General features: G+C 51.9%; 2 protein-coding genes across 2 annotated transcripts in view; one reads left to right on the top strand and one right to left on the bottom strand.

Moving 5' to 3' along the window:
- Positions 1-3,247: 3,247 nt before the first annotated feature.
- LOC129047423 (keratin, type I cytoskeletal 17-like) lies at positions 3,248-7,774 on the bottom strand. The gene is made up of 8 exons (XM_054536248.2): positions 7,015-7,774; positions 6,779-6,793; positions 6,162-6,386; positions 5,372-5,533; positions 4,743-4,868; positions 4,435-4,655; positions 4,300-4,334; positions 3,248-3,460 (listed from the first exon to the last, which is right to left on the bottom strand). The coding sequence occupies exons 1-8, from the start codon at positions 7,444-7,446 to the stop codon at positions 3,366-3,368; spliced, it is 1,311 nt and encodes a 436-aa protein (XP_054392223.1). The 5' UTR covers positions 7,447-7,774; the 3' UTR covers positions 3,248-3,365.
- Positions 7,775-13,733: 5,959 nt separating this feature from the next.
- Positions 13,734-17,636, top strand: part of LOC100456623 (misshapen-like kinase 1) — a 72,982-nt gene continuing 69,079 nt past the window's right edge. The window contains 1 exon segment of the mRNA XM_063719040.1: positions 13,734-13,745. Coding sequence (XP_063575110.1) covers positions 13,734-13,745 — 12 coding nt within the window.

The following is a 17,636-nucleotide window of genomic DNA, read 5'->3' as shown; positions in this document are numbered from 1 at the left end:
GTTACTGGGGCCCTGCAGAGAAACAGATGGAGCAGGGTTCCTGGGGGAGAACGAATGTCCAGGCCCAGGCTCTGCCCCGTGACGGCTCCCGGGATCTGGGGAAATCTGTGAGTGCCAGGCCCACCTTCGGGGGTCCTCTCCCCTCCTGCATGTTTGACGCCCCCCTTCTGAAGGTGGAGCTGTCATAGCCCTTCACAATCCAACCACAGATCTGCAGCTTCTGCCTTGATGACGGGGTGAAACATTCTGTGCAGTGGGCACAGTGGCTGTGGATGAACTGTGAGTCCCTCCATGAGTCCCACAGCTGGGTCCCCAATCCAGCCCAGGCACATGTCCTCAGCAGCCTGGGCCCACTTGGGGTGCCTGTTCTGCACAAACAAGGGGCCCGGACTCCTATGTGAGTCTCAGGAAACCCCCAAGAGGGGCTCCCATTGCCACCACCCCAGGAATGTGAGCGGGAAGCTGGTGCCTCCAGGGAAGGCTGAGGACCCCAGTGGGGTATGGGAGAAAGAGTGGGCCTCTCTCAGGGATGTTTCTTCAAATGGTCACTACAGCTCAGGGTGAGGACAGGTCTCTGTCAAGCTCAGTTATCCCCTCAGCTCTGTGCATGTGGGGAGACCTGCCTGGCTCTGCTCCCTCTGTTCCCCTCATCTCCCCAAAACCTTGGTTGCCACAAGAGACCCACACTGCATAAGGGCTGAGGGACTGTTGTCAGTCCCTCAGGTCCCCTCGGGGCAGGCACTGTTTCTCGGGGTCAGGACCGGTGTCTCCTCCTTCCCCTGGACTCAGTGCACACCAGATGCAGAGCGATGTCATGCCATGGATGAGTGTCCCCCACCACATCCAGCTCCCTACGAGACATGCTGCCAGGTCAACCCCTGCAAGGGGGGTCCAGAGGCAGGCTACCACTGGCATGGGCCTGGCCTGAGAGTCCTATGTGTGTGTCCATCACATGAGACCAGGTGTGGCAGCTCCATAGGGCAACCACAGATCCGCAGCTTCTGCCTTGATGACAGGGGGTGAAATATTCTGTGCAGTGGGCAGGAAGTGTGTGGACGAACTGTGAGTCCCTCCTTGAGTCCCATAGCTGGGTCCCCAGTCCGCCCAGGCACATGTCCCCAGCATCCTGGGCCCACTTGGGGTCCTTGGACAAAGTCACTCAAGTCTCCCCACCAGCCCCTGGCAACCACTGCCTCTACTGGCTCAGCTCTCTGGGCACACCGGGGGGCTCCCCCATTCTGGCCTCCTGAGCCTCCCACCCACTCACTTTGTGGAGAAGAGATTCTTCCCCAGCAGAGGGGCACAGTCTGGGGCTGTCTCTGGTCCTTCCCACACTCTGACCCCTCCTCACTCTCGCCATGAGTAATTGTGGACCCCAGGCTCTACAGGAGGGAGAGATAGCCCTGCCTGGAACCTGAGGTGGGGGAGGAGGTGGGGCTTGGCTCCTCTTCCCAGCACAGAAGCGGGGCCCACTCCCCTCCCGTGCCTGTCTCCACTACTGACCCCCCAGGCTCTGGGACAAGGGCTGAGTCACTGCTCCTTGGGGCCTCAGTGTCCCCATCCACACAACAAGGCGCCTTCCCCTAGACCCTCCCTGCTTCCGGGGACTATTCAGACAAATGAAGTCACCCTCCAGAATGAGCCATCTGCAGCCCAGGGCTGGTTCTGGTTGTGGCAGGATGTGTGGTGGGGGCCTGGTGCAAACAGTGCCTGCCTCCTGCCCTCCATGGTGCCACATTTGTTGCCAGACAGCAGGGAGACATCAGCCTCTGACAGAGCAGAGCGTGCCCTTGCTTTGAGTCGTGCAGATGCTGCTGCAGGCGCAAGTCCCCGACTCCAGGCAGCCATCTCCCCTGCAGAGAGAAACACTCTCCCGAGATGTCATAGCTCCGAGGTCCAGGGAGGACGTGTGACCAGCCCGAAGTCACCCATACCGCAGTGGTCAGTACCCACCCCCATCCCTGGCCTCTGCCAGTCCCAAACCCCCACCAACCCAGGCTCAGAGGGCTCTGGTCACTCCCATTCTCCTCGGGCCTGGGCCCCACCCCCAGCCTCCAGGCACCAAGAGAGAAAGGGTGTTTGAGGGCCCTGGTCTGATTCTGCAGCAGCAGAGACACCACAGGTCCAGCAGTGATGAGGCGGAGACACCCTCCTCCCACTAACCCACTGCTTGAAGAAAACCAGGAAAGCAGGCCAACCCACCTGGCAGTTTCCAGATTTACTAGAAGGAACATTTCCAGGTGTTAGGCTCACCTCCCACAGACTGGTCCCCACAGCCACGTTTGCTGCCACCAGCAAGAGCTGGGGCTGGTGCTCAGAGGGTGCTGGGAGTGGCTGGAGCAGGACTGTTCCTTCTCATTTTCCTAGGAGGCAGTTTCTACCCTCCCTCATGCCACCCCTGTCCCTGGTGGGGAACCAAAGAGGATCCAGACCGCCAGGGAGAGTGGCACTGCTCCCTAGGCACAGCCACCCCATCTGCAGTGACCCCCCACTCTGCCCCGTCCCCATCCTGAGCAACAGCTGACCATGTGAGGAAACATCCCTGAGTGAGGCCCCACCCTTTCTCCCATACCTGCCTGGGGTCCGTAGCCTTCCCTGAAAACACCAGCCTCCCACTCACATTCCCAGGGCGGAGGCAATTGGAGCCCCTCTTCGGGATTTTCTGAGACTCACACAGGTGTCTGGGCCCCAACCACCCAGCCTGCCTCCCCCACCCACCCTCCCTTTGTGCTTATCCCAGCCCTTGCCCACCTCCTGCCCCATCTAGGGGGAGGGCACAGCCCACACGACAGGGAGGAGCAACTGACTGAGTCATCTCTGAGGATTCGGGCTCCCACACCTGAGATCTTCCCATCCAATTATGGATGGGAAAGCAAGGCTCAGTGAGGGGAAGTGACTGCCTAACTTCCTGAAGTCACAGAGCTACTCACAGGGCAAGCAGTGGCCACCTAGGACCACAACTGATACACCGACTCCACCCTGGGTCTAGCGCAGTCTGGACCACCCCCTGAAAATCTCCAGCCCTTGGGAGATGCGAGCATCCCCCCCAAACTCTCCCCAGACTTACTCTTTATATTGGTCTAAGCTGACCCCTGACCTGCCAGTCAACAACAGTGGGTATCTAAGCACCATCTCCCCTCACCCTCACTCCTTCCCATTTCACCCTTTTGTCCCTAGCGCCCACCTGAGGGGCCAGAACAAGGACACATTTCATAGCTGAGTCAACGAGCTTTATTGTCATCAGGCAGGGAAGCATGGGGAAGGGACTGAAGCAGGGGGCTGAGGCTGGAGAGGCCGGAGACTGCGGGGCAAATGGGGCAGCTGCCTCCCTGCCTCCTGGGGGGCTGGCCGGGGAAGCTGAGTCCTCAGCGGGTGGTCTGGTGGACCTGCTCGTGGGAGGAGATGACCTTGCCATCCTGGACCTCCTCCACAATGGTACACACCTGACAGGTGGTCACCGCTGCAGAAGCAGCAGGCGCTTTAAAGTGGGTAGGGGCCAGGAGACCCTCGCTTGCCCCCTAGTCCTCACGGACAGGACCCGGCTCTCTCCCTCGTCCTCCCCCAGGTGCTGTGAGTGCCTCCACTGGCACCTTGACATCACACTGCACACACATCCCTCCTGTCCCTGCCACCGCCTCCCTTCTATCCCATCCCTCTGCCGGTGGCCCTGTGTGAGTCTTGCCTCCCCAGATGGGTTATTTGATTCTGACCCAGTGTGTCCTGCCAGGGAGGAGCCGTGTAGACGCCATGAAATCCGTCTCCATTTCTCTGCAGTCTCCAGGACATAGATTGGCTCCCATCTCCCCCATCAGACTGGGATCACCAAGACAAAAACCAGGCCCCTACCTCCTCCGTTAGACTAGGAACCCTGGGGCTAGGATCATATCTTCTCCATCAGACTGGAATTTGGAGGACAAGGACCATGTCCCTATCTCCCATCAGGCTAGGGTCCCCAGAGACAGGACTGCTTTTGCTCATCCGAAAGCTATCAAGAGCAAAGATCATGAGACCATATTCCTATCTTCCCATCAGATGACAATCTCCAGAGCTGGGACCTGTCTCCTCCATCAGACTAGGATCTCCAAGGTAAGGACCAGTTCCCTGGCCCACCCCCATCAGACCAGACAGCGTCTCTCTCATTTGATCTTTTCCTGAGTATCAATCCTCAGTGCTAATGGGTCGTTTCTCCCACCTCTGCTGAGGGACAGCCATCAACTCCTGGAGCCCTGGGGACCCAGCCCCAGCAACGTGCAGGTGGGCTGCCTGTCCCATGCATCCAATCCTCAGGGCCTCAGCCACGAAGATGCTTATGTTCTTTCTTGTACTGAGTCAGGCTGAAAGAAAAAAAAAAACAGAGAGGAAATTAGGTGTGAGTCTGAGAGCCCCACCCCTGCCAAGAGGCCCGCAGCCCTGACCCCAGGCTCCCCCACTCACTGGGCATCCTCGCCCTCCAGCAGGCGGTGGTAGGTGGTGATCTCCAGCTCCAGCCGCGTCTTCACGTCCAGGAGGATCTTGTACTCCTGGTTCTGCTGCTCCATCTCGCAGCGAAGCTGGGCCAGCCACTCCTTCACGCTGCCGATCAGCCCCTGGATCTGGGACAGCTGCATGCAGTAGCGGTTCTCTGTCTCCGCCAGGTTGCCCTCCAGGGATGCTTTCTGCCAGGAGGGCAGGAAGACCAGGGGTCAGTGAGGGTTGTCAGTGTCCTCTTCTGGGCCCACCCCCATGCACAGGACTGTTCCTACCACGCTGAGCTGGAACTGCAGCTTGATCTCCAAGGCCTGCATGGTGTGCTGGAGCTCCAAAATCTCACTCTTGCCGCTCTGCACCAGCTCGCTGTTGGTAGCCACCTCGCGGTTCAGCTCCTCTGTCTGCAGACAGGACACAGGACAGGGTGGTGTGAGCCTGGATCCCTCTCCCAAGTCAGGCCTCCTCCCAAATCTAACTGCGGAAAGAGTGGTGCCTTCTCATCAGCTTCCCACGTCCCGAAGCCCAGAAACATGCCATTTGAAATGTTAACGTTTTATGGTTAATCCCTGTGTGTAGGAGGCACAGACCAGGAACTTGAGAACCAGCCAGAACATGTAGCCTGGCCCTTGGTGCTAGTTCCTGACTTCTTGAGAGAGAGATGGGGACTCCCAAGGTCTTTACCCTCTGCCTTTATTCTGTGGGGTCTCCCTACCTCCCCACCCACCCCCCAGATCCCAGCTTGAGCTCAGCTCCAGGTCTGTTGATGCAGCGGGTGACCCTGTGGTCCATGCAGCTTGCTGAGGAGGGGGCACCTCCAAGACACCTGGCCGTGGGCTTACTGTCAGTGCTAAGGCCCCTGAGCCCCAGCCCTTAAGAGAGACCTCTGGCCTGCAGCAGCCCCCACCTTGCTGAAGAACCAATCCTCAGCGTCCTTGCGGTTCTTCTCTGCCATCTTCTCATACTGCTCACGCATCTTGTTCAGGATGCGGCTCAGGTCCACGCCTGGGGCAGCGTCCATCTCCACATTGATCTCACCGCCCACCTGGCCTCGCAGGGCGTTCATCTCCTATGGAAAAAGGGGATGTGGATGTGCGCATCTGGACCCATCCTGACCTCTCACTCCCAAGTCTTCCCCCACGAGGGGACCCCAATCCCCACAAGGACACCCCACTCCCCACAAGGACCCCTCCTTTGTTCTCCCTCTGCTCTATCTGACCCTCTAAATGATTTTATTCATCTGCTCAGTATTGCCTCCACCATCAGACTCTATCTCCCCCATTAGACCAAGGGCTCTCCAAAATAAAATCTAATTCTTAGGCCTATGCCCCAAAATTTCCCCTCTAATTTCCAAGCTTCTATGTAGATGTTCAGCTTTGAGAGTTTGAAATGGGACAAGAAGGAGACTTCCTTACTTATCCCCCGCCCTCGTGAGGGAAGCCAGGGCAGGTAGAGGGAGCCTCTGCGGGCCCCTGGGAGGTTCCTTGGGTACAGAGAAGCAGTGTGGTACAAAGAGGAGTCTGCCCTGCACACTGGACCCCAAGGATCAGGGCTCTGCAGACAGGGAAGCCCTCTAAGGTGACTAATCCCAGTGCGCCTGCTCTGCTCTCTCCCACGGCGTCAGCCATGGCCCAGCCCCGGGGCTCTGCCACACACTCCTCAGCATCTTTGACCTTCTTCTGCCCCAGCCACCTCACCTCCTCATGGTTCTTCTTCAGGTAGGCCAGCTCCTCCTTGAGGTTCTCAATGTGCATCTCCAGGTCGGCTCTGGCCAGGGTCAGCTCATCCAGCACCCTGCGCAGGCCATTAATGTCGGCCTCCACACTCAGGTGCAGGGCCTGCTCTGTCTCAAACCTGCCGTGGGAATCAGGGACTTCAGCCCAGGCTGCTCGGACCTGCAGCTCCAGGTCCTGGCTGCTCACCTGCCTTCATTTTGCCAGGACTCTAAGAGGTTGGAAGGGCTGATGAGAGAGTCAAGTGGAAACGAATCCCACCCCCTGGGGTTTGCTGAGCCCATCTTAAGGGACAGTAGGAGGAAAGGAGAAGCCAGAAAAATCCCCAAATCAGGCATATCAGAGGCCTTCCCCACCCTGAGGTCCCGCCCTCTCCTTTCTGCCTCCCCCCGCAGCAGGTGCTATCGGGAGCTCACTCAGACACCCCCATTCCACATCTCCCAAAACCCCCTCCTGCTGACCCCTGCTCCAAAGGAGCAAGACACCACGCATCCAGTGGCCGATGGGCCCAGCCCTCCATCTGCATCCTCCTGCCTCATCCTTCAACCTCTCCTGGTGGAGGAGGTGCACGACGGAGAAACTGAGGCTCCAAGGGGCTCCACGAGGCCTGTTTGTTCCTGACTCAGCCTGCTGCCCCCAGAAAAGGGGGATGTGGGCCACACAGAGGCCCCAAGGCAGGTTCCCAGAAGCTAAGCCACAGCCAAACCACCCTTGGCTCCCTGAGACCCTATGGCTGGACTCCAGGCCTTTGGCCAGGGCAGGAGTTGGGGGGAAGAAGTCATGCCCCCTGGAGACCCCTCCCACCAGCAGGTCCTACCTTGTTCTGCAGCTCCTCGATTGTCCTGTAGTAATGGCTGTAGTCATGGGCGGGCCCCGGGGCCTGCCTCTGGTACCAGTCACGGATCTTCACCTCCAGCTCAGTGTTGGCTTCCTCCAGAGTGCGCATCTTGTCCAGGTAGGAGGCCAGGCGGTCATTGAGGTGCTGCATGGTGGCCTTCTCACCTCTGGCCAGCAGCCCATCAACGTCCCCAAAGCTGCTGCCATAGCCACCGCCAGAGCCAAAGCGGTAGCAGCTGGAGTAGGTGCTACCCCTTAGGGCGCTGCCCAGGCCGCCAGCAGATCCCAGCCTGCAGGAGCCAGCACCCAGGCCACCAGACAGCCAGCAGGAGGCGCAGGACGAGCCGCCCCCCAGGCCGGAGGAGCCCTTGATGGAGCTGGAGGAGGTGAACTGGCGGATGGTGGTGGTCATGGTGGCGGCGGCAGGAGGCAGGCACACAGGAGAAGGGCTGGAGAGGAGAGGGGCCCCAAGTTGTGTAGGGCTGCCGGGGTTCACACGCTTCCTTCATAGGCCACCAAGTGGGCGTAGCGATTACAACAGGCTTGCTCCTCTGTTTCCATTCCCCTGGGCTTTCATCACCACGGGCCACCTGCCAGCTCCCAGGTGGCTGGGGACCCCCTCCCCACCCATCATCAGGAATTTGCCTCATTTCTCCAAATCCTCGTGCTGGGTGCCGCCTGTGTGCGTGTGCGTGCCACTGCTCTCAGGCCTGTCAGCTGCGATTCCGGCGGGCCCTCCAGCTATGCTTTCCCATGACCTAATACGGAGAAGAGGAGAAGGCAGGACTTCACCATCCCCAGACCCTCCCAGGCAGCCACCACCCCAGCCCGGCCTGCCTCAACCCTGTCTGGTGGGGAAATGGGTTGCAGTGTCAGGTGACCCCCCCAAAGTTGCTGTCTTTCACCCCACACTGCTGCACCCATGGTGTTGGCCCGGGGCTGGGTGCTGAAGAGAAAGAGGGGACCGAGAGTCTATCCTGCCTTGGAAACTGAGCCCAAACCCACCAGGCCCACCTCACAGCACAGAAATGCCATCAAGCCTCGAAGACCAACCCACATCGCAGATAAAGAAATTGGGGCTCCAGAGGGGTGCAGTGTCTACACTGGCCCCTTCTGCAGAGCCTGACACCCAGGAATGCACTCTAGGGGCTACAGTTCCATCCAGTCAGCTTCTGACCCTGCGCCATCCCTAGAAGCCCTTGCTAACCCAGTCTCCTCGTGTAAACCTTTCCCCGGGTTTACACTCCAGGCTGGGGTGGGCAAACAGGGGCTCAGCTATAGGATGGGGAAATGGTGGGCTGTGCTAAGAGAGGATCTAAACCAACTGAGAGGGGGATGCCCCCTTCCACTCCTCTCACCCTTCTGTACCCCAAGAGACCTAAGGGTCAGGTGAGGGGCATTTATCTCTGGTCTCAACCCACAGGAAACCTAAAGGACATTGCCCACGAAGAGGCTCTTACAGAGACCCCAGCCAGCCGCCCCCCCACTCCAGGCTCCCCAAGCTGTGGCTCCTCGTGTGGGCCATGTGCCCCACCCCACAGCCCCACCCTGCCCTGCCCACCACCCCAAGCCCGGCCCAGGGTCCCTGGCCGGCCTCTCCCTTGCACCGGAGCACAGGTGCCTGGTGAAACGGGCAACCTGATGCTCTCTGGGCCCTGCCCACGTTCCCCTTCCATCCACCCTCCTCTGCATCTTTCTGTGCCTGGGGCCCCCATACGAAGCGGTCACATCCAGACTCACCAGGCCTGAGATGCTGGAGGATGGAGAAGGGCTTGCCACGGGAAAAATCCTCCAGGAACACATGAACAAAACTTCGCCTGCACCCGGGACATCCTTCTCTACGGCTGGCCTACGAGGCAAGTGTTCTGCGCACTTATTATCCAATAAGAGTTGTCGAAAAAAGTTCCTTCTCACCCAATCAGAACCAAGCTTCCAAGATACAGCGGTTGAGTACAGCCATGATAAAATGGAGGCGAAGGCCCATTCCGCCATTTTCTCTTCGTGGAGGCTGGGCTCGCGTGCTGCTCTGCGCTGTGGGCGTCATGGACCGGAAGCGTGTGCGGCGCGCCTGCCTTGAGGCCAGCATCAGGGAAGGGTGTCCCAGGTGCAGGCGAAGCTTCCTTCACGTGTTCCTGGAGGACTTTCGGCTCGCAAGCGCTTCTCCATTCTCCCAACGTCTGGGGCCTGGTGAGTCTGGATGTGAGCGCATCCCACGGGGCCCAAGGCACAGAGAGAGAGAGGAACGGGGTGGAGGGAGGGAAGCGTGTGCAGGGGCCAGGAGCGCCAGGCTGCTCGGGCTTCCCGGCCCCTGCAGCCCGCCAGGAGCTGTGGCCCCGCTCGGGCCAAGGCAGAGGCCCGCCCTCCTGCTGCTGGCGCTGTCACCTCCCTGTGGTCCTGCCTCCTGGGTCCCTGAGGGCCTCTGTCATCTGGAACTGGAAATAAGTTAGTGAAGCGAAGTTTTGTGAATATTTATTGGCCTTTGCGTCTTTGTCTTCATTTTCAGTGCTGGTTTTTCTGTTGGGTCATTTGTGTTCTTCCGTTGATTTGAAGAATTTAAAAAGGTATTCTAGAAATTAATCCTTTATGGGGTCATTTCTAGCGCAGAGAGTTGTTTCTTAGTCTGGTCATTGTACCTTAATTTTATTTCACATTTCTTTCTTGCTGGTAAATAAGAAACTAATTGATTTTGTAGATTGATTTTGTATCGTGTTACCTGGCTTTATTCACATATTCATAGCCATCATTTTTGGATTATGGTGGGTTTTCCAGGTACTTATGTACATGTAGTTGTGTACTTATGTACTTAAATACTTACATATTTGAATACTTATGTACTTAGTGTCAGCCACGTATAATAACAGCTATATTGCTTAAATGTTGGCTCTTACACCTTTATTTTTCTTTATTTTCTCCTTTTATTGTCCCGATCACACCTCCTGAACACGGTGTGTCTGGTTCTGATTCCAGGGAAAAGGTTTCAGTGATCCTGTATTCCTTATGTAGTTTGTTATAATTTCATTTTAGACAATCAGATTAAGGAGGCTGCCTTCTTTTACATATGCTAAGAGTTGTTTATGACTAATTGTTGAATTTGAATAAAGGCTTTTTTTGCATATACTGTAATCATATGTTTTTCTCCTATTTTTCTGAAAATAGGATATTTTACATGAACTATTTTTGGATGTTAACCAATCCTGCATTTTTTAGTATATCCCACTTGGTATCCATGTGTTACATTTCCATATGTGGTTTAATTCATATGATACAATTTTTTTAGAATGTTTGTATTTCTGTTAATGAAAGAGAGGGCCTATAGTTTTTTCTCTAATGTACTGTTCAGATTGTGGTGTCAGCGTAATGCTGGCTTCACAAAAAAAAAAAAAACTGAAAAATATTGCCTATATTTCTTTCTTTGGAAGAGTCTGAGAAATTTAGGTGTTTTCTTTTTAAATATTTGGAATATTTCTTTGGGTATGGAATTTTCCATGTGGAACAGTATTTTTGTTGGTTGGTTTGACTTCTAATAATTCAAATCCTTTGGTATATGTACGAGTTTTCTTGTTTTATGTTATTTCTGTGTTCATTTTAGTAAGTTTATTTTTATTTTTTGGGGGACAGAGTCTCGCTCTGTCTCCCAGGCTAGAGTGCAGTGGTGCGATCTTGGCTCACTCCAACTTCTGCCTCCCGGATTCAAGCAATTCTCCAGCCTCAGCCTCCTGAGTAGCTGGAATTACAGGTGTGTGCCACCACATCGGGCTAATTTTTGTGTTTCTGGTAGACAAGGGGTTTCACTATGTTGGCCAGGCTGGTCTCAAACTCCTGACCTTGTAATCCACCTGCCTCAGCCTCCCAAAGTGCTGAGATTACAGGTGTGAGCAACAGTGCCCGGCTGTATTTTTTAGTAGAGACGGGTTTTTGGCATGTTGGCCAGGCTGGTCTCGAACTCCTGGCCTCGTGATCCACCTGCCTCAGCCTCCCAAAGTGCTGGGATTACAGGTGTGAGCCACAGTGCCCGGCTGTATTTTTTAGTAGAGACGGGTTTTTGGCATGTTGCCCAGACTGGTCTCAAACTCCTGACTTCGTAATCCACCTGCCTCAGCCTCCCAAAATGCTGAGATTACAGGTGTGAGCAACAGTGCCCGGCTGTATTTTTTAGTAGAGACGGGTTTTTGGCATGTTGGCCAGGCTGGTCTCGAACTCCTGGCCTCAGGTGATCCACCTGCCTCGATCTCCCAAAGTGTTGGGATTACAGGCATGAGCCACCATGTCCAGCCTAGTAAGTGTATTTTTCAATGTGATATTATTTGAATCTCTTGTCAAACTTGTAGTCCTAAGTATTTCACAGAACCCTCCTAGTGTCTTAATACACTGCTCTATAGAGCAGGCTTCTGTTTTGATTCCTGATATTGGTTTTTTGTGTCTTTTCTCTTTGCCTTAGTTAGTTTCACTAGTGGTTTATTAAGTGTATTAATATTTATAAACCAACTTTTTTTTTTGAGACGGAGTCTGACTCTGTCGCCCATGCTGGAGTGCAGTGGTGCAATCTTGGCTCACTGCAAGCTCCGCCTCCCAGGTTCAGGCCATTCTCCTGCCTCAGCCTCCCGAGTAGCTGGGACTACATGTGCCCGCCGCCCCACCCGGCTAATTTTTTGTATTTTTTAGTAGAGACGGGGTTTCACTGTGTTAGCCAGGATGGTCTTGATCTTCTGACCCTGTGATCCGCCCGCCTCGGCCTGTCAAAGTGCTGGGATTACAGGCGTCAGCCACCGCGCCCGACCCTATAAACCAACTTTTATCCTTGATTTGTTTCTGTTGCAGTTTTTTTCCTATTTCATTGATGTCTGCTCTTTATTACTTTAACTCTGCATTCTTTCATTTTGATCATTTTTAATTCTTGAGAAGGGAGTTTATGTGATTGATTGTCAATCTTTTTTCTATTCTAACACATTCCTTTAAGGCTGTAAATTTCTCTCTAAGCAGGGATTTATCTGACAGCTCACATTTTCCATCAGGTGTTTCCAAACCCTGTGTCTGCAGCCGCGTTGACCTCCCAGTGTCTCCACCCTGTATCGCCTACAGCCATGCCAGGCCTTGTGTGTCTCCATCCTTGTGCTTGAAGCCTGTATCTTCTCGCCGGTATCACCATCCCATAATGACGGAAGCCCACGTCTGCCCTTGTGTATCATCACCTGGTCTGTCCTCTGCCTGCACTTTATGGCCCCTGTCAGAAGTCTCCATTTCTTGCTCCTGCAGCCCGTGCCAGCCGTGTAAGTCTCCATCCTGTGTGCTTGCAGCACATTGCTTGCCTTGAATGTTGCCATCTCCTTAGCCTTCAGGCAGTAGCAGTCCTCCAGTGCCTCAATCCCTGTGTTTGCAGCCCATTGTGATGTTTTTGTCTGTCTGTCCCCTGAGCTTCTGCCCATGCCAGCTTATGTTTGCTACATTCTCTGTCCCCCTAATCCATGTCCACAGTCAGTGTTTTCATCCACGCTTTTTGGGCCATGTCTGCACTCATGTGTCTCCTTCTCCTGTGCCTTCAGCCCATTTCTGTCCTTTATCTGGATCATTTCTCCCAGGAGACTATGCCCAAAACTCCTATCCCCAGTGTTTGCACCTGCAGCCAGTCTCTTTCATTGAGTATCTCCGTCTGTTGTTACTGCAGCAGAGGCCTGTCATTGAGTGTGCCTGCTTCCCATGCCTGTCTTCCTGTGTCTCCAGCCCTTGTCCATGCAGCCCACATTAGGACTCTTGTGACTCCACTCTTCAGCTTACAGCCACATCTACCTTCAGGTGTCTTTACCTCTGTGCCCCCTGCCCACACCAAACTTCACCTACTCCTCTGTCCTGCACCTGTACCCATGTCTGTCCCTGGTGTGCCTCTCTGCCATGCAGCTGTAGCCAGTGAGCTCCCTTTTTGTCTGGATCCCCCGTGACTGTAGCCCAGGTCTTCTCTCCTGTGCGTGCAGCCCGTGTCTGCCCTTGAATGTCCCCATCCTCTGTGCTTGTCACCCGTCGGCCAGGCCTAGCATGTTTCCACTCTGTGCCTACACCCATGTCTGCCTCCAGGGTCTCCACTCATGGTGCCACAGTTTGGTTCCCGGTCCCTATCCTCCTGGGGTGGATTCTGGCATTGTGTTGGGAGGGAGAAGGTGACCCATGAAAGGGAAGCCTGGAATGATGTCATGGGCAAGGAGGCTGCCATTCAGCAGGCTGCACAGTGGCAGAGAAGACATGGCCAGTCAGAATCCTCCCTGCATCGGGGAACTCACGTGGGGTTGTGCCTTGTGTGGGGAGTAAGGAGAAGCTGGAGCAGGAGGTCTGGAGCCACCTGGCCCTCTTGGGCCTGAGACCCTCCCCACTGCAGGGGCTCCATCACTTCCCTGGTGGTCCTGCCTCCTGGGATCCTGCCCTGCAGTGTTTCTGTAGGGATCCTCTCACCTGGAACTTGCAGTGGAGGGTTTCATGTGAGGTAGAGTTTAGCAAATGTTTATTGGCTTCTGTGCCTTACTTTTCTTCATATGCTTTGCTCATTTTGTGCGTGTTTTTGTAGGGTCCTTTTTTTTATATTGATTTGAAGGATTTATCTTAAATCTGCAAATTGATCCTTTATTGGCTCGTTTTGTCATAGATACTTGTTCTCTAGTTTGATCATCATTTTCTGTTGGTTTCATACTAGTATATAGTAATCTGGTTGTAACAATGATGTATCCGGTAAGTTATTAATTGTAACAGTTTTGGGGTTTTCAGGGATTGTCTAGGCATGTAATAGTGTCATATACACATAATGACAATTTTTTTGGTTTAAAAATTAATCCTAATGCCTTTTTATTTCTTACCGTATTGTTTCTCCACTGCAAAGCTGATTAAAGAGTGATAGCAGGCATCCTTGTCTGGTCCTGCACTGGGGGAAAAAGCTTCCCATAATTCTCTGTTAATTATGTTATTTGTTATTGGCTAGTATTAGACTTTATCAGATTTCATCAAATTAAGGAAGTTGCTTTTTTTTTTTTTTTTTTTTTTTTTGAGATGGAGTCTTGCTCTTGTCGCCCAGGCTGGAGTGCAATGGCTCAATCTCAGCTCACTGCAACCTCCACCTCCCAGGTTCAAGTGATTCTCCCGCCTCAGCTTCCTGAGTAGCTGGGATTACAGGCACCCACCACCATGCCTGGCTAATTTTTGTATTTTTAGTAGAGACGGGGTTTCACCACATTGGCCAGGCTAGTCTTCAATTCCTGACCTCAGGTGTTCCCCCTGCCTTGCCTCCCAAAATGCTGGGATTACAGGCATGAGCCACCATGCCCGGCCGGAAGTTGCCTTCTTTTTTTATTATTTTTAATTTTTTTGAGACAGAGTTTCACTCTTGTTACCCAGGCTGGAGTGCAATGGCACGACCTTGGCTCACCGCAACCTCTGCCTCCCGGGTTCAAGTGATTCTCCTGCCTCAGCCTCCCGAGTAGCTGGGATTACAGGCATGTGCCACAATGCCCAGCTAATTTTGTATTTTTAGTAGAGACGGGGTTTCTCCATGTTGGTCAGGCTGGTCTCGAACTCCCGACCTCAGGTGATCTGCCCGCTTCGGCCTCCCAAAATGCTGGGATTACAGGTGCCTGGCCTGTCCTTTTTTTATATTTTACTCAAGTTTTTTTGTGTGTGTTTGTGGTTCAATTTTAAATTTTATTAAATGCATTAAAAAACTTTTCAGCTAAATGATCTTACTATTTTCTCCTGTATTTTTCTGCTAATGGGTTGACTTACATGATTTATTTTGAATGTTAAGGACCTTGCATTTTGGTATATATTCCATTTAGTATTGATCTACTGTGTTTTCATAGGTGGCTTCATTCATATAATATTTTGCTTAAAATATTTGTAGCTTTATTTATTTATTTATTTATTTATTTATTTTTATTTATTTATTTTGAGATGGACTCTCGCTCTGTTGCCCAGGCTGGAGTGCAGTGGCACGATCTTGGCTCACTGCAAGCTCTGCCACCCGGGTTCATGGCATTCTCCTGCCTCAGCCTCCCAAGTAGCTGGGACTACAGGCGCCTGTCACCACGCCCGGATAATTTTTTTTTTTTGTATTTTTAGTAGAGACGAGATTTCACGTGTTAGCCAGGATGGTCTCGATCTCCTGACCTCGTGATCTGCCCACCTCGGCCTCCTAAAGTGCTGGGATTACAGGCGTGAGTCACCGTACCTGGCCCCAGCTCTGTTTCTTAAAAAGGAGATACATACTGTTTATGAAAGAGGTGACATAGTTTTATTCATTTGTGTTCCATAATGTGTCCTGGTCCAATTGTGTCCTCAATGTAATGCCAGCTACACAAGAAATTTTAAAAATATTATCTTTATTTTCATTTTAGTGTTTTTCTTTGTATGGACTATTCCATAATTATGAGCTGGGAGTTTTACTTGTGGAACATTTTTGTTTGTTGGTTTGATTTTTTTTTCCAAGAATTTATTCGATTTGTTTAGTAGACTAGGAGTTTTTCTATTTCATGTTATGTTTGGGTCAGTTTGGGTAAGTTGGTTTTTAAATGTGGTGCATTTTGTTCTTTGTTGAATTTTTAGACCCACATATTTCACAAAGTCCTCTTAAGTTCTTGTTAAGGTCCACAGGCCCAGTGAGGAATGTGTCTGTGTTGATTTCTGATATTGATGGTTTGTGTTAACTTCTCTTTTTCTTAATCACATTGACTAATGGTTTATTGATGTTATTTGTTGATTTGTTTTTGTTGTGCTTTATTTTTTACTTATTTATTGATGTCTGCTGTTATGTTTTTTATTGCCTTTATTCGGTATACTTCCAATTGGATTGTTCCTTAGCTTTGATCCCTGAGAAGGGAGCTGAGATGATTGATTTTCAGTCTCTCTCTGTTCTGACATCCTCACTTAGGGTGTACGTTTCCACTAAGCTCTGATCTAAGCATCTCCTGTATGCACTCAGCTGTTTCCAACCCCTGTGCCTGCAGCACTGTCTGTCTCCCAATGTCTTCACCCCTGTGTCCCTGCAAACATGCCATGCTTTGTGTATCTCCATCCCAGTGCCTGAATTCTGCAGGTTCTCTCCATGTCTGCCCTTGTGTGTTGTCAGGTTTTGCCGTCCTCTCAGCCTACAGTACAGATCTTGCCTAGATTGTCTCCTTCCCCTACGCCTGCCTCCCATGCCAGTCTTCATTTGTCTTTGGTCCCTCTGCACGTAGCCCATGTCTTCCCTCATGTGTATCCATTCCTTGTCCATATGGCCCATGTCAGGATACCTGGGTCTTCACTCATCACCTAGAGGTCCATATCCATCCTCAAATGTCTTCATTCCCCAGCTGCCCTGTGCCTGCAGACATATCTGTCCTCAAGGCTGCCATACCATGTGCCTGTGGTCAGTGTCTTCCTTTTGTATCTGAAATCCTTGTGGCTGCAGTCTGCCTTCTCGTGTGTCTGTCCCCATTTCCTCTGCTGCACCCTAAAGGTCTCATGTGTCTCCATCACCTGTTCCTACCTTGGGTTACAAGTGACACAGTTTGGTTATGTGTTCACTGAAGGACGATTTGATTCCTTCCAGGTTTTTGTCATTGTGAATAAAGCTGCTGTGTGTATTTTCTTGTTGGTTTGTATGTGGATGTGTTTTCACACCAGTTGGGTAGATGTGTAGGGGCACGGTTGCTGCATACTATGTGATGCTGCAGTTTCCTTTGCAATAACATGCCATGCTATCTTGTGAAGTGGCTATGCCATTCTGCAGTCTCCCCAGTAATGAAGGAGAGTTCCTGTTCTGTATCCTCACCAAGGATTGGTAGTGCTGGCTTTTGCTTGTTTGTTGTTTATATAACTGTCCTAATCGATGTGTATAGGCTATCTATCTCATTGCTGTTTTAATTTGCTTTCCTTAGCCTACAGTGCGTTACTTTTTTCTCCTAATTCCCTAGTGTTCACCATGTCTTTATATGCTTATTTTCCATCAGAATATCTACTATTGGGAGGTATTACTACATATATTTGTCTATTTGCTAAATGTAGTTTATTTTCTTACTTTTGAATTTCACAAGTTCTTGGTATATTTTGCATGCAAGTTCTTCTTCAGATATGTGTTTTGCAAATACTTTCTTTAAAGATAAGTCTGGCAAGGATGCCCTCTCTCACTACTCCTATTTAACATAGTATTGGAAGTTCTGGCCAGGGCAGTCAGGCAAAGGAAAGAAATAAAGGGTATTCAAATAGGAAGAGAGGAAGTCAGATTGTCTGTTTGCAGATGACATGATTCTGTATTTAGAAAACCCCATCATCTCAGCCCCAAAACTCCTTAAGCTGATGAGCAACTTCAGCAAAGTCTCAGGGTACAAAATCAATGTGCAGCAATCACAGGCATTCCTATACACCAACAATAGACAAGCGGAGAGCTAAATCATGAATGAACTCCCATTCACAATTGCTACAAAGAGAATAAAATACCCAGGAATACAACTTACAAGGGACTTGAAGGACCTCCTTAATGAGAACTACAAACCACTGCTCAAGGAAATAAGAGAAGACACAAACAAATGAAAAAACATTCCATCCTCATAGATAGGAAGAATCAATATTGTGAAACTGGTCATACATTGG

Source organism: Pongo abelii, chromosome 19 (assembly GCF_028885655.2).
Source record: "Pongo abelii isolate AG06213 chromosome 19, NHGRI_mPonAbe1-v2.0_pri, whole genome shotgun sequence".
In the NCBI taxonomy this organism is placed as follows: domain Eukaryota; kingdom Metazoa; phylum Chordata; class Mammalia; order Primates; family Hominidae; genus Pongo; species Pongo abelii.
The sequence above is the reverse complement of the archived record's forward strand: the minus strand, read 5'-3'. Positions and strand labels throughout refer to the sequence as shown.

What these genes read in the sequence shown, in the direction of transcription:
- LOC129047423 (XM_054536248.2), bottom strand. Translation starts at nt 7,446, where the DNA reads ATGACCACCACCATCCGCCAGTTCACCTCCTCCAGCTCCATCAAGGGC. An exon ending in TGAAGAAGAACCATGAGGAG is followed by an intron (nt 5,534 to 6,161) that starts GTGAGGTGGCTG and finishes CTTTTTCCATAG; the next exon opens with GAGATGAACGCCCTGCGAGG. An exon ending in TGCAGTTCCAGCTCAGCGTG is followed by an intron (nt 4,656 to 4,742) that starts GTAGGAACAGTC and finishes CCCTCCTGGCAG; the next exon opens with AAAGCATCCCTGGAGGGCAA.